The sequence below is a fragment of the Anguilla rostrata genome, chromosome 14 (assembly GCF_018555375.3).
Source record: "Anguilla rostrata isolate EN2019 chromosome 14, ASM1855537v3, whole genome shotgun sequence".
In the NCBI taxonomy this organism is placed as follows: domain Eukaryota; kingdom Metazoa; phylum Chordata; class Actinopteri; order Anguilliformes; family Anguillidae; genus Anguilla; species Anguilla rostrata.
The window spans coordinates 5,140,580-5,166,722 of record NC_057946.1 but is presented as its reverse complement, the minus strand read 5'-3'; the positions used below and the strand labels follow the sequence as shown (position 1 = coordinate 5,166,722).

General features: G+C 46.0%; 2 protein-coding genes across 2 annotated transcripts in view; both read left to right on the top strand.

Moving 5' to 3' along the window:
* cacna1bb (calcium channel, voltage-dependent, N type, alpha 1B subunit, b) overlaps positions 1-6,196 on the top strand; it is a 209,691-nt gene extending 203,495 nt beyond the window's left edge. The window contains 3 exon segments of the mRNA XM_064308862.1: positions 1,565-1,787; positions 4,772-4,977; positions 5,516-6,196. Coding sequence (XP_064164932.1) covers positions 1,565-1,787; positions 4,772-4,977; positions 5,516-6,070 — 984 coding nt within the window. The 3' untranslated portion in view covers positions 6,071-6,196.
* A 4,684-nt stretch (positions 6,197-10,880) lies between these two features.
* LOC135239874 (collagen alpha-1(V) chain-like) overlaps positions 10,881-26,143 on the top strand; it is a 100,237-nt gene continuing 84,974 nt past the window's right edge. Inside the window, exons 1-2 of the mRNA XM_064308861.1 lie at positions 10,881-11,454; positions 11,790-11,857. Of these exons, the coding sequence (XP_064164931.1) occupies positions 11,845-11,857 (13 nt within the window). The 5' untranslated portion in view covers positions 10,881-11,454; positions 11,790-11,844. The remainder of the gene's footprint in view (positions 11,455-11,789; positions 11,858-26,143) is intronic.

The following is a 26,143-nucleotide window of genomic DNA, read 5'->3' as shown; positions in this document are numbered from 1 at the left end:
CCTCCTCCTCTTCCTCGCTGCCCGGCAGCAGAGCGCCTGTCGCTGCGCCCCGACACGGTCCCCGTACCTCTCAGTATGTACTGCTGCTCCGCCACACTGCCCCCCACCCCCCCCCCCCCCCCCGCCCCCACCCCGTCCCCACAGAGCTCAGCGCTCTCTCAGAACCACTCTGGGGTGCATCACTCTTTCAAAGGAGTGATGAGCTTCCTGTTTCTTTACACATGTACTCCTGTTCCCTCGCAACTTGCAGGGTTTCGTTTGTGTTTCTACGTCTGTGAATATGCTGTGCTGTTTTTGTGCGTGCTTGTGTGTGTGTGTCTGTGTGTGTGTGTGTGTGTGTGCATGCATGCATGTCTGTGTGTCTGTGAAGGTGTTGTATTTTTCCTTGTTGGTGTTTCGTTGCTCTCCAATTAATCTTTCCATCCATTACGCACCCTTCATGTTCTACTTAATACCTACACACACTGCACCATGTCATACTCCCAATAATGTCCTGTCTCATTCCTCTCCAGTATTTACAGGTACAAAGATTCATGGGCAGGTAACGAGTGTGTACTCACCTGGTTAACAGTGTCCAGTTTGGGTGTGCCTTTTGTTCTTCATTATTATGTCCGACTGTTTTTAGTCTTGACTTGATCTTCCGATCGTGTGTGTGTGTTTGCATGCGGAACTCACAGTACCTGCTGTTGGTAGCTCTCTGTTGCTACAGTGTGTGGCACAGACCAGCTAGAGGGTTCTGTGTGAACCTGGTGTTTATCAGAGCTGTGATAAAAAGAGAATTTCCACTTGTAAAAGAATGACATGTTACTCCATTGAAGTCGTGCCCTGGTTCATGATTAGAGAACTCTATGTGGGCTTGTGGGTGAGTTCTGATTGGCACCACTAGGTGGTGCTGCTAGGCCTTTGTCGAGTGCATGCAGAAAATAACAATGGTTTTGACCCAGACAATTGAAATTGCATCGAAGATTCCAGTATCATTACAGTCACAAATCAACCTTAAAACCCATTCAAGTCCCCTCTGAGCTATAAATGTGTCATTCACTGAGGGTCTTAGAAGCATAAGAAAGGCTTGTTTAACTCTATGGTAAGGCAGCTAAAAATACAGACATAAATTGAATAAAGAGTATCCCAATGTTAGCCAATACATACATTCATATTTTAACTGTAGGACATTTATAGCCTTTGGTTGGAGATCTTCCCCACCTCCACACACTACCCCCCAGACCCAACATTTTGTGATAGCCTGACTTGCTTCTGTCAGCCAGTAAGGAACTCACTAGAGAAAATGACTTATGGAAATGTATTTGTATATTTGTATATAAAATGGCACCAGCTACATATAAGATTTTTAAGATTGTTTTGGGCACCCCTTCTAGGATGTCTTAGGATCACCCAAGGGACATATGTACCAAATTTCATGCTTCTATCCACTGCATAACAACTTTTCGCATAATTCCCCCTACTAATAATTTAATAATGATTATGTTGACACCCGTTCACTGTGTCCTGTCATATCTCTCTCTCTCTCTCTCTCTCTCTCTCCCTCTCTCTCTCTCTCACATAGCCTATCATTGACGCCAGCCCCATGAAGCGCTCGGTGTCGACCCTGTCCCCTGCGCCTCAGCGCCCCCAGGAGGTCGACCTGAGCAGCTACGCGCTGGAGCGTCCGACGCAGGACAGGCCGCACCACCACCACCACCACCACCGCTGCCACCGGCGCAGGGAGCGGGAGAAGAAGCAGAGGTCGCTCGACCAGCCCGCCGACCGGGAGCCGTCCAGCGCAGCAGGTCAGGGCCACGGCTGAGGGCTGGGGGTCTGTGGGGGGGGGGGCGCAACGGCTGAGGGCTGGGGTCTGTGGGGGGGGGGCAAGGCTGAGGGCTGGGAGTCTGGGGGGGGGGGGGTTGGCGTCTGGAGCTTTGGGCCCAGGCTAGCCACCGATAAGCACACTAGCAAGAAATTGGATAGGCTGACTGTAATGAAGTCGCAGATGTTTCTATATTGTTTTGTTTTTAATAACTGGGATTTGAAGCTTGTGCAGAAGTCTGGTCTGGCCTGGGTGCGGCCAGCCCGGGCAGTGGAGCAGCCAATGGGTTCTGAGACTCACACGGGACTCACTCATTGGTTTATTTGTTTCGTCTTGTTTATTTAATTGTGAAAGCGGACTTTGATCAACAGTTTAGATTTCACGTCCATGCAAGCGTGACGGAATTAGCCATTGAGCCAATGTTCCATCCGTAATCCCTGGGCAGCGCCATTCAGATAGAGACACTACATCGTCAGAATAATAAATCATTGAAGTATTCAGACGAGAACAGCTCTCCATGAACCCCAGTGATCTGATAAACTTTTGTTTATTCGTCATTTGGTGTTTTTTCTGTGGCGTAACGTCTTAGTGTAAAGTAAAGATCACTCTTCAACAGCAGGCTCTGTTTTTGATATTTGGTACAGTATTTGGTTCATGCATTTAATGTTGAAAAGAATTACAGTACTTTTTTCATTTCACATTGCAATAAATTATAAGAGCTTGGTTTGCATTCATATATGGTTGGTTGCATATGAGATGGTTATGATTAGGTTTTAACTGAAAACCACTGATGCGTTCTTTTCGTTAAATTGTGAATTCCTGTCATGGAATTTTACTCTTGAGAGAGAGAGAGAGAGACTTGACTCTTTGAAAATCACTCAACCTGCTTTCCAATGGCAAGAAAAATTCTTGATCGGATTAGGGGGGTGTTATCGGGTTATGTGGGGAAGAACTGTTTCCAAAGGGCTTGCTAGGATTTTCTGCTTCATGCCCCTCGTGAATAAAGGAAAAACACAGTCTGCTGGGAGAAATAGGCTTTTGAATAGGTTTGATTTCTGATTTGGGAATTTATTTATTTAAAACTTTTTTTTGGCTTTCCTACTATTGAAATATTTATGAAGGTCTTCTACTTAGTTTCCCTTGTTGGTTGTTATGGAGGATACCCTTCAGGGGGCCCCTGGGTTTGGGGTGGCTGTACTGTTAACAACCTCTGCTTGACGAACGCTGGTGTAAACTTTGACTGAATGAGGTTAAACTTTAAGCCGATACATTCTCATAAGAGACCTCGCATAACCCGATCCAAACCCGCCAGGATACCGGGTGGCGGTGTGTAGTATAATGATTAGGCTACCAGTACAAGCAGTGCCATGTCATCAGAGTGAAAGCTGATGGTAGGTAGCCGATGGCAAGTAGTCGATACATAAACCTGCAAGATAACATTAAGGGCGTGATTTACTAAGACCTTTAGCATGTGCAAAATCCTTTAGCACACGCAAAACCAATAACATGACCCCTGATTGGTCATGGTATTTGTTTTGCACCAATCATTGGTTGTGTTGTTAGTTTTGTGCATGGTAAAAGGTTTAGCACATGCTAAAGGGCTTAGTAAATCAAGTGCCATGTCAAGTGGGAGATTTTAGTGCTTTTAGTACCAAATGGTCTTTGGGTATTACATAGATAGCATAGGTAGCTAGTGAAGTTAGGTTTAGGCTGAATGATCAATTATCTTTTTTTTGGGGGGAGGGGGGTGGGATTGCTTCCTGACTGGTGCCTACTGTGCAGGGTCATCTGCTGTAGGGATCAGGTTGTGCTCGCTGGCGGTTGGCTGGGGGGGGTGTTTGGACCTGGTGGGCGGGACCACAGCTGGGCTTTGTTACACGGATTACAGGGGCTGACGGACAAGCTCACCTATTGACCCCCTAATTTATGGCGAGAAACCTTTTTTCGGGTCGCCGTCGTTCCTGTGCAGCGCCCCCACATTCCAGAGAGCAGGGCCACTTCTGGGAAGTGTGGATTTGTCCACGTTTACCCCACTGAATGCCCTAAGGGCTTCCACAGCGGCATTCTGTGTAACTGGTTTAGAGGTTGCTGGCACATCGATGAATCGGTTATTAAATCTGTAAGATTGCGATTCATGATTTTATGATCCAATTTTGTATTAAGTGACTTCAGGGGATTTCTATAATGGTGCTTGATGTGTTCCTTTTAACAATACTTCAAGGTGGGGAATATTCTGTGGCAAATTCTCTGTGGCCTAATAATACCTTCTTTGTCCACACGCTAGGGTTAGTACTATATGGATGAAACATACTGCATACAGTTCCTGGTGCAACCAGAACAGAGTGGCTTCACTTATTTATGGTTACTTCACTGGCGGCAGTGTAGCACAGTGGGTAAGGAACTGGGCTTTTGACCGAAACGTCATAGGTTTGATCCCTGGGTAGGACATTGCTGTTGTACCTTTGAGCAAGGTACTTAACCTGAATTGCTTCAGTATATATCCAGCTGTATAAATTACATTATAGGCATTGGGCAGACACTCTTATCCAGAGCAAGCAATTATCACTAAATGGATACAATGTAAAAAATTGTAAAAGTTGTGTAAGTTGCTCTGGGTAGGACACTGCTGTTGTACCCTTGAGCAAGGTACTTAACCTGCACTGCTTCGGCAAATATCCAGCTGTGTAAATGGATACAATGTAAAAAAAAAAAAAAAACGCTATGTAAAAGTTGTGTAAGTCTTGTCTGGAAAAGAACGTCTGCTAAATGCCTGTAATGTAATGTAATGTAATGTAATGTAATGTACTTTGTGACAGATTCCAAAAACCGGATGTTGTGTATGTCTGAATGCGAGTGCATGCGTGTGAGTGCGTGTGCGGAAGGGCGTGTGCGGAAGGGCGTGTGCGGAAGGGCGTGTGCGGAAGGGCGTGTCCGCGCGTCTCAGGCGATGTTGTCTCCGATCGACAGGCACGCCGGGGGACCCGCCGCCCGAGCTCGGGGCCCACGATCGCAGCCGCTCCCACGACAGGAGGCACCACTCCTCGTCCGCCGCCAGGAAGCAGCGCTACTACTCCTGCGATCGCTACGGCAACCGCGAGTCCTACCCCGCCGTGCCCGCCTCCTCCAGCTGCGCCGTGTCGCCCAGCGAGGCCCCGGAGCCCCTGCCCTACAAGGTGAGGAGCTCTGAACAGGAGCAGCGTGGAGGAGGAGCTCTGAACAGGAGCAGCATGGAGGAGGAGCTCTGAACAGGAGCGGCGTGGAGGAGGGGGAGTAGGGACAGGAGGGGCAGCAGGGTGTAGGAGCTGCAGGGTGTAGGGGTGGAGGGGCAGCAGGGTGTAGGAGCTGCAGGGTGTAGGAGCAGGGTGAGGAGCTCTGAACAGGAGCTGCATGGAGGAGGGGAGTAGAGACAGGAGGAGCAGCAGGGTGTAGGAGCTGCAGGGTGTAGGAGCTCTGAACAGGAGCAGCATGGAGGAGGGGGAGTAGGGACAGCAGGTGGGGATGGGATTGGGCCTGAAGCAGAGGGGTCAATGAAGGGCTAGCGGGGGTAGGAGCAGAGGTGGGGGTTAGGGACCATGCTAGTGCAGACGTAGACCAGGAGCTCCCATTAGCTGGACCCCTGTACCCCGACCCCCTGTTCCTCCTCCTCCCTGTTCCTCCTCCTCCCCGTCCTGTTCTGACAGCTTTGCCCCCCCTCTCTCTCTCTCCCTGCAGCCCAGTGGTTCTGCCAAAGGGAGCCCAGTGACGCTCACCTCCGGGTCCAGCACCCCGTCCCGAGGGCGCCGGCAGCTCCCCCAGACCCCCCTCACGCCCCGCCCCGGCGTGGTGTACAGGACCGCCAACTCCTCCCCCGTGCCGCCGGGCCCCGGGGGCCGGGGGGCCGGCAGGCTGAGCCGGGGGCTGTCGGAGCACGACGCCCTGCTGTGGGGCGAGCCCTTCTCCCCCGTGCCCGTCACCCGAATCGGCTCCGACCCCAACCTGGGCCAGCAGCCCCCGCGGGACCGGGACCGGGACCGGGGCCGGGCCCCCGCCCAGGACACGGACCTCTTCCAGGACGCCCTGAGCTCCCACGGCGGACGCTCCGCCCCCCGGACCGCCGCCCCCCAGGCCATGGCCACGCCCATGGCCACGCCCCCGCAGGCCACGCCCCCGCAGGGCCGCGGCGTACCCAACGGGTATCACTTCGCCATGGGGCTGAGCGGGGGCCCCGGGTCCAGCAGCACGGGGCCCCCCTGCCCCAGAGAGGCTGGGGACGATGAGTGGTGCTAGCCTGGATACAACACACACTCACACACTCACACACTCACACACACACACACACACACATACACTCATACACACACACACACACACATTCACACACTCACACACTCACACACTCACACACACACACACACACACGCTGTATACACTCATACACACACACACACACACACACATCAACACTCCACACTTATCATACACACAAACCATACACACACACAACCCACACCTCATACTACACAATCTACACACTACACAACCACACCACTCATACACACACACACACACACTCATACACCACACACACATACACTACACATCATACACACACACACACTCATACACACACTCACACCTACACAACACACTCATACACACACTCACCACTCCCCTACAACACACACTCATACACACTACACATACACACTCACAACTCAGTTAGTTCATACACACAACACACATAAAATCCACACTCACACACTCACCTTACGTTATCATACACCACAAAAACCACTCACACATACACTCATACACACACTCATACACCCACACACACACACAATGCACACGTACGCGCACACACATAACTTATTGTGACACACATAACACACAAATACACTAATAAAACATAACACACAAAGATACACAAAGACGCACATAACACACGCACGCTCGCACGGGAAAGTTTATTGCAGACATTTTCTAACGTGATGAATTGTGATGAGTTTTATCATCTTTGCAAAGGAGGTAGTTTACACTGTTGCTGTATGTATGTGTATACGTATACGTCGGTTTTAAAGTGCATGGTGTAAGGTGCATATAGAGAAAAGTACACTGAAAGAGAAAAGAAAATTCAGATTTTATAATTTATCAGCATTTCTTTTCATTTATTTTTTTTAGAAATGCCTGCCTGTACGGGTTATACTTCTTTATTTTTGTACCTGTGTTCTTTTTTGCACTGAACTTTTAGCACGAGTATTATATGAAATGGGAAGCGAGAGGCCCAGACCTGGTCCCCAGGTATGATATCTCTCAGTGCTCCCTGTCTTGCTGAGTGACAGGGAAGAGTGAACGATGCCAAAATCTCCTCCTACGGTCTGTGCGGGTAACCCAAAAAAACGTCCTGCTGTTTCCCCTGCGCCTGGAGGGGATGGGGCTGCGTTGTGGGTCTCTGGCTTCCTGTCTGAGGGGATGAATCAAAGCAGGAAGGTTTTGGGAAGAGACGCGCCCCTGTCACTGTCCTTCGGTGCGATCGTGGGTGCAGTGAGCACCCTAAATGTGGAGTGAGCTAAATCTGTAAGGGGAGCCAGGAGAATAATGACATTTACAATCCAGGACAGCTGGGTTGCCTGTTTGACTGTTTCAGTTGCTTAGTATTACATGCAAGAGCTAAGTATTTATCTTTATCAAATATATCCACTATATTACACTATAACCAGAACACACTTCACCACGTACACAGTGTCGTTAATGATTTCTCGTTTTTACTCCCGATCAGTCATTTCATGTTCCACTGGTAATTTTCGATAAAGCACGCTCACTCTCACACGCCAGATATTTTGGAGGAGTTTAAAAGAAAAATGTTATTATTTTATAATGACCTATGGTAGAACATATATTGTTTCATTTATGTGCATTTTTTGTAAAAAAAAAAAAAAACTTGTAAAAGAAAAGGAAAAGAAAACAAATCACTGTTTTTATGTGAGTTGCATATGGTTCTGTATTACGTCAGGTCTATCTTATGTACTGCTCCGGTTGTTAATTACCAAGTGCCTAACCTTTTAAATAACTTAGTAGAAACGATGCATCTCATTTATTTTCATGCATCGTCTTGTGGGTTTGGAGGGGGGCGTAGGACAGTAGATTTGAGGGCAGTGAATATATATGATAAGTATAGATTATATAAATGTATTAGATTCAGGCAGAGAAATGTTTAAATATAGTTCAGTAGAACTTAAATTATGTTTATTTTTAAAATAGAAATGATGAGAGAAATTTCATATGGTTGTTTTCTTTCAGTTTTGAACTTATCATCAAATGAAGGGGGGGGGGAGGAGGGGGGGAGAATGCCAAGTCCTGGAGTGAAATAATCTGTATGTTATAATTTCTTCAGACTAATATCAACAAATACTTCAAAAACATTGGACTACACACCCTGGACAGATGTTGATTTTAATCATTCTTTTAACTTGGCATTGGAAGGCTATGACCACATGTAATGGTGGTGTATACATTTTCATAATTTTGTTTTTACTCATTAACTGACATTGCCAAAGTTGAGAGATGTGAGTTTGCATGAGAACATCTGCTACAGGATGTGACATCACCCCCGGAGAAGCAATAACAGCGCGATTAGTTCCCTTGGCTCAGGACTTTGGTCTTGAGTTCAGCAGACCAATCGTGTCTCTTCCTGAACGGAGCGGTCCAGCCAGCTGAGGGCAGGGAGAGAAAGGCATTGTGGGAGTTGGAGTTTGGAGTTGGAGTTTCACCTGCCGCTTCAACCTCGCGTAGGTCGGGAGATGAAGGAGCGGATGACTAAGGTGTTGCGTCCCTCTGAGTTTTCGCGGAGTCCTCCGTCACCGCCAACGCCATGGTGCCAAGGACCCGCCCCCTTTCGGCTGCACGGCACGCCCAGTGAGAAGGGACGGGTTGCCGGACTGTTCACCACAACTTGTTCAAGGTTTTATAGGCGTAGGGTTGTGTGGGGAGAACTGCATTTCAATCACTCTCCTAATGTAATGTTTGACACTGAGGGTTAAGCCTGGAGACTAATTGTGCGAGTTAAAAAAAATGCATTAAAAGAGTGCAATTTTATTTGAATAGAGAGAGAGAGAGAGAGAGAGAGAGACTGTCATCTCCCCATTGTGTATGAAATCACTGATGCATTTTAGGGGCAGTATTCTACCACAGAATTAACAAGGAAGCTGGAATATCCATGTGGTGTTTCATTATTATTTTTGGCTGTTGATGCTGTTCTTGCCATTCTATACATTGGTTCCCATCCCTCTCCTCCTTTGTCTCTGTGAGAGACGGAGCTTAGGAGCTCCATCCAAAGAGAGGAAAGGGGCGGAGCCAGTTGTTTCCATGGACACCCTCTCGTTAGGATTGTGCGCATTTCACCAAGCAGGGTTTCGACTTTGGTGACTGTGGTGGGCTATGCAACAACTTGACACTTTGAAAATAAACCTTCATTCCCTCTGTAGCTTTACCTGCTGGGTTACCCAGGTTCAGGCTTTGGCATGATTGTGACCAAATATTTTATATAAAAAAATTGCAAAAATATTTAAATAAAAACAAAAAATGTACATTTAAAGATGCATAAAGGCAAACAGGAAAACAGGCTATTAAAAACAGGACATTTCCAGTTAAGCAGGTGGATAAAGTGTGTTTAATAAATTGCATGCATCAATCCTCAGAGTCCTGAAAGAAACAAAAAAGTTTCATTTCAGTGTTTTAAGAAAAGGCCCTATTACTAGTTAATTATTCTGATTCATGCCCTAAATAAAGCACGGACCAATTCACGACTGAGTTCAAAGAATGTTCATAAGACATTAAGCCGCATGAACTAGGGGATGACTTCATGTTTAGAGAGAAAATGAACAATTCTGCCACGTCCTAGACCATGTCACATTTCCTTTAGTCCAATAAATGTCCCTGTTTGTTACCAGTGTGGGGAATATATCTCCTTTTGTCTGTGACAATTTCTTTTAATATCTGTGGTCTCTATCAGCCATTTCCCCAAGTCCTTAAGTCAGTTGCCAAGCTTTAAAACCACGCCAATTTATTTCCACATGCCAATTCAACTTTAGCTGTTGACTGTACTCCGTGAACAAGTCATGTTTGCATGTTACGAAGTATGTGCATGTAATAAAGTTGTTTATCTTCATACTTTTTTGATATAACGTATTCATCAGTTGTTCATTTTTAATGATCTTTGATATAAATCGGGGGTTTGTGGGAGTGGAAAAAACTTTATATTACAGCAAAAAACATTATTGGACAACAGCATTAAATGTTTTGTCCGTGCGTCACAGATGCGATTGCCCTGGGATGGAATCATTTTCTGACGGACTTCTGCTCATTGGCCAGAATTTGAATTCCGCGGTTGTTTCTACGCATACATTTTGTATGAAGCAAAGTCCTTGAATTAAAATAAATGAAACTTAGAAGAAACAAATGACAATTCTGTGATATTTCGTGCTTGGATATATATTTTTTGTTTGTTATTTTTTTCATTTTATTATTTGTAATGGAATTGTATGTTAAGTCATAAATGATTTGTGCTGTCATCTTAAAGTTCAATTTATAAAGCTTTTTTTACGAAAGTTGTATAATATGAACTGTTGGCATAATGTATGCTATGTCACCACCAATTAAGCATATGGCACGCCATATGATCATGACAAACGTAATTATGAATTTCATTGTAGTGCTTATGGAGTCATATAGCTATAATTTATGAGACCAATCATTTTTCAGTACATACTGTGATTGAGTTGGGGATGTCCCTTCCCTTGGGGAAAAAAATGAAAAAGTAATGGTTTATATGGAACTTAAAATGTTAATTCTAAATTTAAATATATTTCATGTATACATACAGTACACTTCCCAGTAATGTTTTACATAGCCTACATTGCGTTGTATTTGAAAATGTTGCACATGTGAGAATCATTTAATATACGAAAGCATTAACATATGAATGTATATCAAGAAATTGCTGTTTTCTAATATAACATTTGTATACGTTTGTACTAAACCACGTACGTCGCACCTCAGTAACATACTAGGGAAATGACGGCCATTAATTTCCTTTCAACCCTAATTTGGCACACCTGATGATACTAATTAGCAGCTCAACGAGGTCTCTGTTGAATGAGGTGTGCTTTGTCAGGATTGGAGTGAAAACTTACAGTGGATAGGAGTAGATCTCCAGAAACACGGTTGGGCATCCCTGTTCTAGATGGGGAAAGGTGAACGTGCCGCGTGTGCCGTATCCGGATTACAAACATTTATATCTAGTGTTGCGGTTGCAACGTGAAGAGTCTAGGGCAGGCATTGGGATGCCTGGACACAATGTCTGAGTGTCTGCACATGTGTACGCGCATTGAGTCTTCTGGACCATCCTGGTTTAAAATAATGGACATGTTTGTAAACTGATACGAGGGGTACTTAATTCAGCGGTTTAAAACGTCTTCGGATTTGGTTACAACAGTGATTAAAAACGGTAAACTAACGCTAAATGCGCGTAGAGAAACTCGTTGAATTTCATTGGCCTGCAGCAAGGGCGGGGGGCGGAGACCGCGGTGGAATATATCCAGGAGTGCGCAAGCTGATGGTGTGTGCGTGTTGAGGAAGGCGGTGATGCTTGAATTGTGTTGAGCAGTGAAAAGGTACAGACATATGTACGGCTGACAGGTTCATAACTACCACTCGAAGTATAGTCGAAAGAATAACCGAACACATGAGCATATTATAGTTGCACTGAATTCTGAGTTTCCATTTTATCACAATTTATTTTTAAAATGTATTAAAAAGTTGCTGGACTTACTCCTGCGTAAAACAATAAACGCATCGTTTCTATGGAGACAGTCGTGTCCCTGAATGCAGGAGAACATCTTTGCAGTCGCATGCTTTCCAGTCATCCTTGTTTTCACTGAATTTTTGCAATGGGAAGCATTTTGTTCAGGGCGATAGAATGGTATATTTTGTTCCTGGCGCTAACCAGAATTTACGCTTCGACTGAGGGTGGACAGCTAGAACCCGTCGAGACTGGATCCGGGATGCTTCTGACCGGTAAGGAGACCTTGCTCAAGACACTGTCCTTCGAGTCACGGAAAAAGTTAATAGCCTAGTCCAAGCAACAATGTATACACATACTCGGGCATCATCAGGTAAAAATATGAATTCCAGTTGTATCGTTTCCCGTTAACCTGTATGATTAACGTGTTTACATTTAGAAAGGTAGGATGTCATGTTGAAATGCCAAGATTAATATACGTCGGTAAAAAAATTTTTAAATTGTTCGAATCTTCTTGGTAACCAGTGGCACATGTTATCTGGAAGTACAATATAATGGTTGTTAGAAAACTGTATCTGCAGTTGAACCTGCTGGCTTCGCCGATGGTATTTATTGGGACGTAATGAAGACCAAAATATTTTAAGCATGAGCCTTTGAAATTATGACAAAAAATATGTACTTTATTATTTTTATAGTTCAAGATATATGTTGCTGCTACATGCCACACAGTCCCTGGTTTTTATCTCACAGTTGTGAATGACTTCGCTATCTCTTTATAAACTTTTGGTCTATGTTTTTGCCTCATGGAGACGCTGTTGCATAATATTCATACTTATAAGGGATCAGGTGCTGAGTCAATGATCACATCTTTCATGTTCTCCGAGTTACGTAAAACAGACACTGTAACAAAGAAATCCGTTGTACCTTGCTCATTGATTTCGCCTATACATTTATTTCAACCATACACGACTTTAATGCAACCTACAATGTCCCTGCCTCAAGTATGTTTTCTGTTCTTGTTGACTAATTGCATAGTTTAGAGGAGGGGGTATCATGTGAAAGCAATTACGTTGGCTACATTTCTTGCGTGTTGGTGGCAGGTCTGTCCAATATTCCCTGGAATGCCGAAGAGATTCTAATCTGTTTAAATGTTTTAGTGTCCGTGCAACTGGTGCAATTTCTGGCAGATTTTTTTTTTTTCCCCCAGTATCTGCTAAATCTCTGAAGTTGTGCTCTTTTGAACTGAAAGCAAATTTTGGACATAACAAAACACAGCCTGCTCGATGACCACTGAGAGCGCAAGGCATAAATCACCCACATTCTGTGTTTAAAAAAAAAAAAAAAAAATGTCTCCAGTTGCTAACTTGTATCTCCTTGTGAAGTGTTCTTGATGCTTCCTAGAGTCATATTCTTTGCTCGAGTTTACTGAGAAGGGAAATGGCTACTCAGAACAACTTGTGCCGTGGATCCCTGACGCTCCTTAGAAGATGTGGCTCTTCCCATGTGCTGAGTGAGCATGTCTTGAGGGACTGGATACAGCCAAGACAATCTGAGCTCTGGCTTTGTACACAAATCATATCCCGATGAGGGTATATTAATCACAGGCCTCTGTATGGCCTCTTGATGCGAGCTGGAGCGTAGCCATGGAGTGCTACAGTATGTACAGGAAGGGCTGGACCTCCAAAGACTGTTACAGTGTATTATGTTACCAAATTTATCGCGCATACTTCAGAGGCTGGCATTTTTTGGAAGAGCCATTTTGGTCTGTTCAGCTCAGTGATCCAGTGATCTCATCCCAAGGTTTAAAAAAACTCATTGGCTTGGGTTCAATTAATTTAACATTTTATGCGTATCGTGTTGACTTTAACATAAAGTTTTAGCTTTTGTCTTAGCAAATGCAGTTTCGGGAGTGAATTTTTGATTGTAATTTTTTTTTTTTTTTTAGAGTAATACAGCGACTAAATCAATAAAGAAACGTGTGCGTCTGTTTGTAGGTAATTACTGAGGACAAGTGCTGTTAAATCCAGGCCATTGCTTCAGTTCCAGTGCCGCTGACCCCTATGGTTCATGTCAGAGGAGAGTAAACGGGAGCATTGTGCTCATGCTGGGCTTCAGCTCACTTTCAGAGACTCTGTGGCCATCTGGGCCCCAACATAAGCCAAAACACGCTGGTCAGCAGAGATCAAAGAGTGGCATTATGGGGTCACGATGTCACAGTGAAACACAACAGGACAAAAAAAGGATGAAGGCCTGCATCCTGTTTTACAGTATAATATACTGTATGCAGGCAAACAATCCATTCAAAGAAAGTGCAATTGACTGACAGCTCAATTTTCACTCAATTTTCTCCCCCACACCCCCATCTCCCTAGGAAATGTGTTAACTTACATCTGGGCACATTGTCTTGCTTCATCAACACTAGTGCTGTGCTCAAGAAGATTAAGCAAATCCGTGGGGGGAGTTCTGCACCAGACTACATCCAGTGCACCACGGGGCTCAGTGTCAGTAAACCATATAATTACATTGGTTCCCCACAAGTAAGATGAAGTACTACATACCCCCCCCCCCACTCCACAACCCCAACTGTTGATTCCAAAGCAGTTAACTTTATTAGGCTCAGCTCTAACGTTTAACTTTTTCAGGCTCAAAATTCCTTGCCATATATGGAGAGAAATGACTGCAGTGGTCTGGTAATTGACTTTGGCTGTTGGTTCTAATAAAACCTACTGGAGGACCTTGTACCTTTCAGTGATTGGCTGTGTTGTTAGCCTTCTGCTTACGGGGATGGGCTCGGTAAGGTAGGTATCACAGCAATTGTCAAAAGTATCAAGAGGAGCTCATCCCACTTTTGGAATCAGGTTGTTGTAAGAGTCTTTAATGTAGACTTGGAAGTCTGAGGTTTCAGAAAAAAAAAAAAAAAATTTTCAGATAAAGCTTAGGACAGGCCAGCCCCCAGACAGTCATTGAAGAATTTCACCAGCATTGTTTTTTCTAAGATTGTGTCCCTTCTTTTTTCCTTTTTCCTCCCCAAATTTCCTCCCCTGTGGCCTTCTGGGCCCCTGTGTGATAGCAAGGGCAACCCAGTGAACTTTCTTGCAGTGAATAGCCAGTGAAATACCATCTAGACATTCTGGTGGAAACCTGGCTATTTTAGATTGAAAATCTTATAGCCAACTAGGACATAGCCTGGCTACAGTATAACCAGGTAAAATATGAACTATTTGTAAAAATAGAATTTTGTAAAAATATCTCGACCTGGATTTCCACCCGGCTTAATGTCTGGATTCTCTCTTTTGCTGACTGGGTCGTGTGAGCTCTCTGATGCACCTCCCTGCCAAAAATGTATAGTCCACTAAGTCCACTGTGTTAAATTGCTGTATTTTTATTTAAATTGCGTTACATTTCCAAGTGCGCTGGTCAGTACAAAATGTGAATTCAAATATTTCCCTCCCAAGTTTGACTATCAAGCGCATATTACAGGAATCACCTGGGACTTTTACGTGGTGAAGCTGCTGATCCACTGGGATCTGCATTTGACATTTACCCCAGCTTGAGCACTGGGAATTTTAAAGAATATTATTCAGAAATGTAACTGATTTGTAATCGTTGTTGCAGTGTAGGAATCATCCAGGACTTTTATGCTAAGCTGGTCTGTCCCGTTTGGATGAAAAAAAAAAAAAACGAATTGCTGTACAATTGGGTGAAGTCGTTTGTGAGCAGGCCTTTCTTTGGGTGGTTTGCAGATTAGGGAATGACGTTTGGGGGGGGGGGGGTGTGGAATATTGACAGCTCATGTGCTTTGTTTCCAAACTTGCTCTCTTCTGCGGTCCAGATGGGCTGATTTTCTAGACCTCAAAAATATTTAATTCTCTGACTGAGGAAGGAATTCATGCTTTTGCTGTGTGTTTGGATTGCAGTGAATGAGAAGAGGTGGAGAGGGGGGGGGGCGTAGTGGGTCATGTTACTAGCAAGTCCCCAGAGTCCATATGGATTGCACAGTGTGAAAGCCTTCTTTAAACAGTCTTGTTTTCTGTTGCGTTTTTTTTTCCCTAAGAATCACTGAATAGATTGCAGATTATGTAATGCAAAGATAATAGCTCTCTGAGCAGCTGTGTAATCAAGCACCACCAGGCTCTCTCTCCCTCCCTCTTAATTATTGTATTTTTAACTAATATTTTCTGCTGCAATTAAAACAAAAACGAACAGGTTGCGCACACAGCCACGGCCTCAAGTGAGCGAATTAGGCAAGCCCCTTCGGCAGCCTGTCGGTGATCTCGGCGAATGATTCACGGGGCGTCCCGCAGTAGTTTGTGATTTGTGGCCCGAATGTAAAAGTACCTCGCCCCAAGGGGGTGAGCGTAGGAGTTTTATTTTCGTGGCCTTTGACACGGTTGGCAGGGCTCAACCAAACCGCAGCGTCCCCGGCGTGCTTCGATAATCGCTTCTGCGGTGGCGGAGTTTTGGTTACGGTGGCAAGGAGACCTGCTTCCAACCTCACACGTCAGTCCCCCAACCTGCACACCTGAATGCCATCCAACTCATGATATGTCACCAGAACTGGTCGTTTAAAAAAAAAATGTATTGCAGCTGTGATATACGCACAAACTCACAAAAGGGAAAAAAGAGATCCAGCCATTTTGACACAATGATGAACTCCATATTTGCGAGCCCGGACTGAATGGCAGCAGTGCTGTGGCTGCGGGTGGGTTTCAGAGCAGGACATTCATTCAAGTCAGCATTTTGGCTTCAGGGAAACAGTATACAGAGAATGAATAATCTTGTTTTTGGATCGGCTTCACTAAGATTAGTTTCATGAGTCTCAGATGTGTATTGAGGGAACTACTCTCCTTAAGTCTAGATTTGGCTCATCAGACCAGTTTAACCTCTTAAGTCGCACTGTGTTTGGTATTTTCTGCCCAGTACACAGCCAGCCAGTGGAGAGAGATATATGTAGTGACAACTGAAAAGCATTTTAGCAGATTGAATAATGTTTCTAACAATGTGTAGTTTCTTAGGCTTGCATTAAAGAACGCGTATTGTTTCTTCTGCATAAACAAACCATACGTTTGCATGCTGAAAAGTTGGAGAGGGTGACATGGGAAAAGTGAGCGTATCTAAGCAAAATTCAGCTAGCATACAGTATACACTATATAGCATTTTACACCTCTAAACATCCACAGTTTCGTTTGGTCTCCAGGTGTCCTTTGGGAGTCACCAAATACCCTTTTTTGGTAACCTGCTTAGACGTAGCATAGAAAAGACGATGCAGAATGCTGAAACGTGCACTCCCACTGTGTTTTTGCTTCTGTTAATTTCTTTTAGAAACATTCTGAGTAATTCTGACTCTTGGAAACAAACTTTCTGGTAACTGGAGGGTTACCTGTCAGAAGAGACCTGGATTATGCTTGTAGTCGAAAGAGATCAAGAATACACCTCTAGGTGAAGCATGGAATCCTGTGGATAAATATTGCTGAATACCAGGGATGATAACGGTTCTTGTTACTATTTAACTCAGTTGTATGCTAAAACGCAGTGTCATTTTGGCCTTCAGAAGGCTATATGTACTTAATGTACGCATCAAAGTTGAGTACAAAGCATCATGTAGTTTGATGGAATGCCCCCCCCCTTTCCCATCCCCGATATGGAGATGAGGTACCAGGAGGGTTCCAGGCCTGTGTCTCCTCTCGAGTTCAGAAATAAGCGCTCAGGGGTCCCTCGTAAAAGTGTATTTAATAAGCAGTTCTCCACAGAAAGAAAGTGGCTGTCTCTTCTCCTTTCCCTCCTCTTCTGCTGTTTTTGAGTCAATTGACATCCCTTGCTGAACTGTGTGACCTTCCCAATTGCACCCCAAAGCATGTTTAATTGAGCTCACCTTGAGAAAGGGCTTGGATGGGCCCAGGGCAGGGCGCCTGGTGTGTGTTAACCCCAGACTGACCTGCAGAGTCGCAAGGACCATTACTTCCACAGGATGGGAGCCCTGCCCTTATATTAGCCTGGTCCCATACCACTCTGTCCAAGTCCTGCAGTCCTCGGTTGTCAGCAAGGACTTTATAAGAGCGCATAGATCCATTCCTGGCTCAATGGCCTTTGCATTACCAAGCGCATTTTGTCTCTAAGATTTTGTTTCCTCACAAATTGGCTAGTTTGAGGGTCTTCAAATTCAATGGGCCCCATTTTTGGTGTTTCAATGGGTGGTAATTTGAAAGCTTGAATAAGAATCTTGAAGAGAATTATGCACTCATGATTTGAAGCAAGACTGGGAACAATTTCTGGCGGATGCATCTAATGCGCTCTAAGATGTGTCAGATGCTGCATAGCTTCGCATTGGAACATTCTGATCTGAATTCGGTCACCATTAAACCGAACATATTATTAGGTCTATTATGTAATAGCCATGGAGGAGTACAGCTTGGGTGTGCTGGAATGTATTGCAAGTCTGTTAGCTTGCAATAAATCCCACTGGGTGAAGTTATTTTCAGTCCTACAGCACATATATATTGTATAACAAATGTACATTATACATCCACAAAGTGTGCGTCTGTGTCTGTGTGTTTAATTCATGTATTTATGCATTTACATGGAAAAAAATTAACTTTCTGCTCTGACGGTATGGTAAAATAGTATAGTTTAACTACTCTGGCAATTAACATGTGTCAATATGAAAAAATCACTTGAACCCAAACCCGAGCAGCGGCTTGGGCGAGGGAAAGATAAGGGCCCGTTATGGCTGAGAAAATGTGGAGAATGTGCTGATAAACCTGTGTGGAGCGGCTCATAATTGCACTTCACGTCTGATCTTCCTGGGTTCGGGGGGGTGCAAGGTGGCCTCAGGGGTTCAGTTGATGCTGGTCCTCAGGCGCTGCGATATGACCCAGACTACTCCTCCGCCATGCCCAAAATGCCTTTTTTTTTTTTTTTTGTGTGTGTGTGTGTGTCTGGGCAGCCTGCAGTCTAAGGGCGCGTGTAACGTGATCTATAGCCCCCCCCCCCCGCCCCGCCCTCCTCTCCCTATCTCTCCCGGCTCTGACTGCTGATCAAAGCGTTGGCACAGGTTCCCCTCCCAGGGCAGCGTGGGCTCAGGGCTCAGGGCTCAGGGCTCAGGGCTGCTGTGATAGGAGCAGTCAGAGTGAATATAATCCCGGTGATTCATGGTCCTCGCTGCCTCATTGCGCGCTCAAACACAAGCCGCCACCCCCGATTGCTGGGGGGGCCCTGGCGGGGGGCGGGGGGTGGGGGCGCGCTACGACAGTTGACTACGACTGCTAGATCGCGCTGTCGGGCCGCGAATATCGCCACCGTCGCGTTGCGCCCCTCAGGCGAAGGGCTGGCGGACGGACGGACGGGACCCGGCACACCCTCCCACCCCCCGTCTGCGCGGTACGTTCTGGGGGGGAACACCTGGGGTTTCAATCTGAGATGGCCTGGAATCTCCATGTGCCGTCGGTCCTCGCAAATTACACATACCGTTCCCCCCGCTGCCAGACCGGGTTTACTTGGGTGCACGGGTGGGGTGGGGTGGGGTGCCGGCGGGGGGGTGGGGGGTAGGGAGGGTACAGACGCTTGATAGTGTAGATTTATGTTGCCGTCGGGCCAAATGGTTGCTGTGTTATTGAAAAAGCAGATGTCCGGAGTGAATTGAGTTCAGATACGGGGAGTTTGTGCACACCACCAACACCTGCAGCGACTCTCTCTCTCTCTCTCCAGCCCCTAGCGGAGAGGGGAAGGCTTTCACTGCACTCTGAGAAGTGGCCCTGCTAAAGGGCAGATTAAATCTTTGACCCGTCTACCATTTTTTTTTTCTTAAATTGCAACTTGACCCAAAGGTGCATAATTTACACTTCAGTGTAATTTATGTAACACTAGAAGTCGTGTTCCCCCAAAATAGCAAGCCAACAATAATTTCTGGCCTGTGTGATAAATACTAATGAGGAGAGGGAAGGTCAAAGTTTATCGTATTTCCAGATGGTCCTTTTCTGGAACTGACGTGGTTATTTTTGGACGCGACTCCTTGTAAGTTATGTCCATTATTTTTTTTTTTTTGGTTTTCGCTTTCTAAGTTCCCCTCGCAGCTCGTAAACATCGCGTGGTTTCTGGTTTCTGCCCGAGTTTTTCGCGGAGTCTCTCTCTCGCGCCCTTCTTCGGGGTAAGCCGTCGATCCCGAAGAGCAACTGGGGCCGTGGCTCAGCTGCGGAGCCCTGTGGGGGGGAAAACAAAAACCGACAAAGAACACCTGGTGTCTCCGGTGAGCCGGTAATCGCACCTCAGAGGGCTGCGCGTGGGGCTGCTGTTTCCATTTTCACTTCCACCCCCCATTTTCTTGGTTCCCCTCCTCCTCCTCCTTCTCCGTCCGTATTTTTTCTGTTTCATTGGCATGACATAATGCCGTGTTAACCAAAGCGGAGGTGATAAAACAACAAGCGGGCACGCAAGAGCGCTCATTCCATCCTCCTTAGCCAATCGGCCGCTCTCGTTATCGCCCCCTCCTAAACACAGCGGTGGCGTCGGCCGGATTAGAGGGCGCTTCTCGGTCCCAGGTGTCCCGAAACGCTGGAGGGGGGCTCGGTTCACAGCAGGGCTCAGATCTTGGCAGGATGTCAGGGGGCCAGCCTGGTTGAAGTTTGAGGAGGAGGGGGGGACGGAGGGGGGGGCGTGGGGGGGGGAAGCGAAAGAAGAAAGTCGGGCTTAATAACACGCTCTCGATTTTTACTTTGGCACCCGCCGTACCCTCTGGGGAAACCCTAAAACTATCAAGATACTGCAATCCATCATCGGGAGGTGGGCGCTGGCAGCTCATTTTAAGTGGAGCAGCTGTGACATATATTATTCTCTAATCATCCTTTCAGGTTATGCAGAAGAAGAAAAGAAAAAAAAAATTACATGGCTGTTTCACTGGCTGCAGATACCAGTTAGCTCCGCACCAATGGTGGAACTGCTCCTGCCGGTTCACTGCATCGACCACCGCTAAGCCCCTCCCACAAGCCATTCTCCTCGTTATGACATCATCAGTGTGCGACCATTTAGAAAAAAACTTCACTTCAGCAGCAGTACTGCTGAAGTGAAGCGGGCTGCTTTGTCTTCACCGTTTTTGTGAGTCTTGAATGTGAGTGCTGCCAAAACACTGCATGCCAGTCTTTTCTTTTCTTAGGCAATCTTTATATGACAATGTTCACTGCATGTACCTTGGTATTTCTTGGGCTGCGAACAGGCCAAACTTTTGGATTACTTACAATAGACTGCAGTAAACCTATCAAACATATCAGCTTTCGTGGGAAGAAAAAATACATAGAGAAATTATATTCTTAAAAAAAAAAGAAAGTATAAAAATCTGAACACATGGCATAATTAAGCAGTCCTTCAAAAGAATACATTTCTATGCAGCATATACGTTCATTTGACAGGGTTTATTGTCAAATAACTTTACTCATACAGGGCAGAGGATACATGGATTCATTCACGTGAACCTCGTTCTCATAAGCAGATGGAGATACATGATTGGTAGAGACCACATTGCCCAGAACAGGTCAAGTGATAAATGCAACTGTGCAGGTATTTTTTCTCTCCATTGAATAGATGTTGCCTGCTCATTCAGCCTGTTGGAATAGGGAGTGGGCCTGAGAAAGACAGAGAGCATCTTTCTTCACCTGAAATGGGAGGGAGGCAGGCAATGCATCACAAACTGCGGTCTGGTCCATCCTTGAGTAAAGGCCGTATAAGATAGGAAATGAACACATGCAACAACTGCAGCATTTAGTTGACACGCTGAATATGTGTTTTATACAATGGCCTACAGGCCAGTAAAACACCTCACCGGTACCTTAAGTGGACATTGAAACGGCAGGTTATTCTGTGTCAGGTTCGACCGAAGCCTTCTTTGAACAGGTAGTTATCGTGTGCATGCTTTTGTTTTTTTGTATTCTTTGGCAATGGAGGGTAAACAATCAAGTATGATTATTCTTGACTTCAATGAGTTAATTACGGATCAAATGCAATTATGGATTTTAGAAAACACTTGGAACACGAGTCACCCTAAATGTGCGAAAATGTTCCTCTGCCTCCCTTTAATTAAATCTGTATTGTGGGGGTTGTAATAATGATAATCTGTTATAATGATGATTGCACATTATCACGTGTTTCATAAAGGCATCGCTTTTTGATTTAGATCTGATGTCTTATGTAAATTGCTGTTAATACGCTCATAAAAGGAACTTGGGGTTATTCTGTGTTATTTGCTGATCCGCATGGCAGTAGCTTCTCTGTGAAAGGTGGCCAACGTCGTGCCACAGCTCCTTTGAGCCAAGATGGCTTCTCAGTGAAAGGTGGCCAACGTCGTGTCACAGCGCCTTTGAGCCAAGATGGCTTCGCAGGTGAGGATTTTTTAGACAACAGCGAAGTTCTTCTCAAGCTGATTCTTTGGCGAACGAACGTCTTTTGACACGATTTTTCGTCGTCTGCCCCTCTGCCGGAACATGTTAGGCCATTGGTTATGTTCTTTAATTGATTTTTGTCTTCGTTTTTTGGTTTAATTTCTTTATTTGACTGTTGCCTCTTGCATGCTCTGGCTCTAATGAGCTCCTGAAAGCATGCATGCTGTCAGTCGAGGAATGTGTTCTCTGCCCTGTAGATGCTTTTTTTTCTTTCTTTTTTTGGAGGGGGAGGGGGGCTGTGGTGGAGAGGGAAGGAGCTTAATCATCAAACACTCCGTTTAACTTTCCAGACTTTTCCGTTGGGTTCACCAATAAAGATTGTTCCACGGGAGGTGATGATAGCCGAGGTGTGCTCCAGCAAACCTCCTGCTCCTGGAAATCTGCTTTAACCAGTGTGTGGAGGAGGGGGGGGGGGAGGTCGGTGGGGGCTGGGGGCTGCTGTCATGGACTGCATCTCTTTGGCCTCCTTATTCTGAAAATTGGCAGAAAACCCTACTGAGGGATCTTGGGTGTGTGGGGTTCCTGTCCTTAAGGTCGTGTGGAGATGAGGGGCAGTTAACGATGTGTTCTGTTTTTTAAACCCAGTCTCTCTTGCTTCAAATCCTCTCCATGGCCTGCTCCTTTGGCCGCTCTCAATGAGCCTTTATGCACTAGTGCTCAGGCGCCAGCCTCTGTATCGCCTATTAAAGCTGTCAGACCCAAAATTCTAATTGGTGAGAAACTTCTGGAATGTTGTTCACAAGTGGGGAAAGGTGCTTTTATTGCTGTCGTGGAATGGAGCAGCAAACAGCATTCCGTTCTTTCGGAACACTCACAGTTTCAAATTCTAATGTGGTAATTAAGCAACCTGTGCGTTGATGTAGCCATTGCCTAAAATACCAGGGCAGGGTAATTATGAATGGGGTGACAATTGCAGTTTTTCAAAGGTGAGGTCACCCACCTATCTACACGTGGGAATTGCGGGCTCTGTGTGTGCGCCAGTGTTTCAGCACTGATAAACGTTTATCGTAGTTCCTCTGTGACTTTGAGGTGATCGTGTTTCTCGTGGTAGAGAATGTGGCATGCCTGTCCAAGTGACCGATAACGAGCTGAAACCCTGGACCCCGTGGGTGGGGGCTTGACCAGTTTGAACTTCACACCGAGGATCGTTGACCTCCAGGATCGCTCGGGGTTTCTCTTGGAAAGCGGTCGATCGCTCGGGGATATCCGGGCCTTCTCCCTCTGTCTGACCTGCGCGCTCCTTCCTCGCACTGCGGTGGTGGGCGAAGACAGATGTTCACCGTAACCGTGGCCACCTGGCTTCCTCCTGAGGCCATGATCAGCAGCTGCTCTGCTCTCTGTACCGAGGAAGACCCTCACTACACCACACCTTCCTCACATTACCAAGACCAAAATACACGCCTACTGCACTATGGCTGCTGTTGGGTTTTCAGGACCCGTTCTGTCTGCTGTTTGTTCTGCCGATGTCCACCAGTTAATCTTCTGATGCAACCCCCTGAACCTCCCTCTGCGGGACAGAGAACCCCAAAAGCTCCGCTGTGGGGATCAGCGATCGCTCCAGTCCTGCTCTGCTCGCTGTTCTTTCGGACACATTGACCACACTGTGACACCCGTAAACGTGACCTCTCCTCCTCTCCAGATACTGCGTCTGGACTGCAGAATTAGTCTCCTTTTCCCCTTGTCGTTCATCTTTAATTGCCTCTGTGAGAACGTGGTGTGATTTAACTCTGCACTCTCTCGTTGTGCTCTCTGTCTCTTGGCAGCTGTGTTCAGTTCTCTGCGCTGCTTGTGGTGTCGACTGATGTGTACTTAGTAATTATATATGCACGTTGAACGTTCGTCCATAACTATGCAAGGATTCTTGTCTTCTCCGAGGAACATTCTGTCATTTCAGTTACTGGTCTATTAGTCCGATGCTGAAAACGTGATGCGTGTGCTAAACAACAACGTGAGCTGAATGCAGCCGAAACAATTTGCATTTGAATGTCCTAAAATTAACCGCCTGAAATGATGTCATTTCTTATGAAGATAGTTAGGAACAAGCAATCCATTTTCTAAAGTCTCTCTGTTCTGACTCCACAGAGGTGAATGAACAGCAAAACAAGGAGCCCATTAACCATCATCATTAAGAAAGGACCAGAGCTACCCTTATTATTATTGTTTTTGACTTTTTGTACTGTGTAACGTGCAGTGGATTAGCTGACATGACTGGTAGAAAATCATTTTTGTCAGCTGTGGTAAATATAGACTGTGTCTTTTTACAGTGCTCTCTCGTTTCTATTGTCTGCCTTGTAATCCTCTACCAGGATTAACTGAGACTGTGTATGTGATTTTAGCACTTAGGTAATTGGCTTTTTATGTGCTGGGAGGGTGTGGCACTCTGCGTGTGGCGTTGTTTAAAGGTGACAGAAATGCCCACAAGGGACTTGGGCACGTGCGCGGTGTAGTGGGTGGGGGGTGGGGTGATGTTGCTTTTTCCACATCCGACAGGCCTGATCAACAGAGATGTGCCACTCCCCCCGAAAAAGTAACAATGAATTTTAACAAGCACACGGGGCAGCTTCGAGATGGCCCGGCCGGGCTGCAGGTCAAGTCCTGTAAAAAAATTTACAAGACCTTTTACAAGCACTTAAGTCTCGTTAGTAACAATGCTGGCGGTTCGTTTCTCCCCGTTAAAGTGACCTGGGTGTAATGACAGGGCAGAGTCGATGGGCAGCCACGCTGAGGGGGGGGGGGCAGGGGGGAAGACCCTTCTGGACGAAGTCTGGGACTGGGGCTGGGACTGGGGCTGCTAGGCCTGCACATTGTCAGGAAGGAAAATGTAAAAAAATAAAAATGAAATTGTCTTTCTTTGCCCACCAGCAGGTTAGAGAGATTGTCTGTGGGGAGATTCCGCGGGGCCGAGCCTCCTTGCCTGAATAGCAGGATAAGGTGTGCTCTGTCTCAGACACAGCCACGAGCGACTCAAATCCAGAATTCAGGGGGATGCAGGGCCTCATCGCCCGAGCACGCTGCCGCTGCCAGGGCTTGTCGCAGAGCGCAGAGCGCAGAGAGCTCTCATTACCCGTCACGCAGATAAATGAGACTGGGGGGGGCGGGGGGGGCGGGGGTAGCCTTAACCTGGAGTGGGCCGCAGCGCAGAGAGCGCGTCGTGTGTGTGTGTGTGTGTGTGTGTGTCGGGCTGTGCCGGACACGTGAAGACGTCTGTCTCCTGAGTACGGGTCCCCTACGCAGACACACTCACGCACGTGTGTGTGCGCACACGCACACGTACACGCACACATGCAGACTTTTCGCATGCACACATGCACACACAAACACCCCACACTCATGTACGTAAATGCGCGTGTGCACATGTGCAAATGCACAGATGTGCATTCGCACTTTCTAGTAGACACGCAAACCCATACATGCGTGCACACACACACACACACACACACACACAGACATAAGTATAAGCATACGCACATAACACATCCACGCAAGATGTACAGGGGTCCATTCACAGAGTCAGAAGCCCAGACCTATGCTTTCACTCGAGATGGCCGCTGGTATCTCGCTCTCTCTCTCTCGCTCTCTCATACACAAATGTAGAACCATACTCATCTTTTACTCTCTCGCAGAAACCACTCTCCTACCCTTTGTTTAATTTCCGAACAGAACTGTTCTGAGGATAACTCCGAATGAGTTATGAGATGCAGCACAAAGTTTTACAGGTTGAAATTTGATGATTATTGCCGCTTCATTGATTTTTATCAGGAAGAACATCTGTTTTTTTTGTGTCTGTTGGTTCTGTACTCAGGATTGAGGACCGTATTCTTTTCGTCACAAAAAAAAAAGACTTAAGAAAGAATATAGTTCTCAATCCTGAGAGCAGAACTAACAGCCACACAAAAAAACAGATGTTCTTCCTGATAAAATCAATGAAACGGCAATAATCATCGTATTTCAACTTGTAAAGCTTTGTGCTGTATCTCATAACTCATTCAGAGTTATCCTCAGAACTTTTTTTCTTGCCTTGTAGGCTAATCCTTTTATTGACTTTCCACACCGGTATTGCGTTGCTATGGCGGACTTGTAGGCATGTGCCTGTAGTGTAGATGTAAGCACTGTGCATTTGCTTTACTGACGCGTATA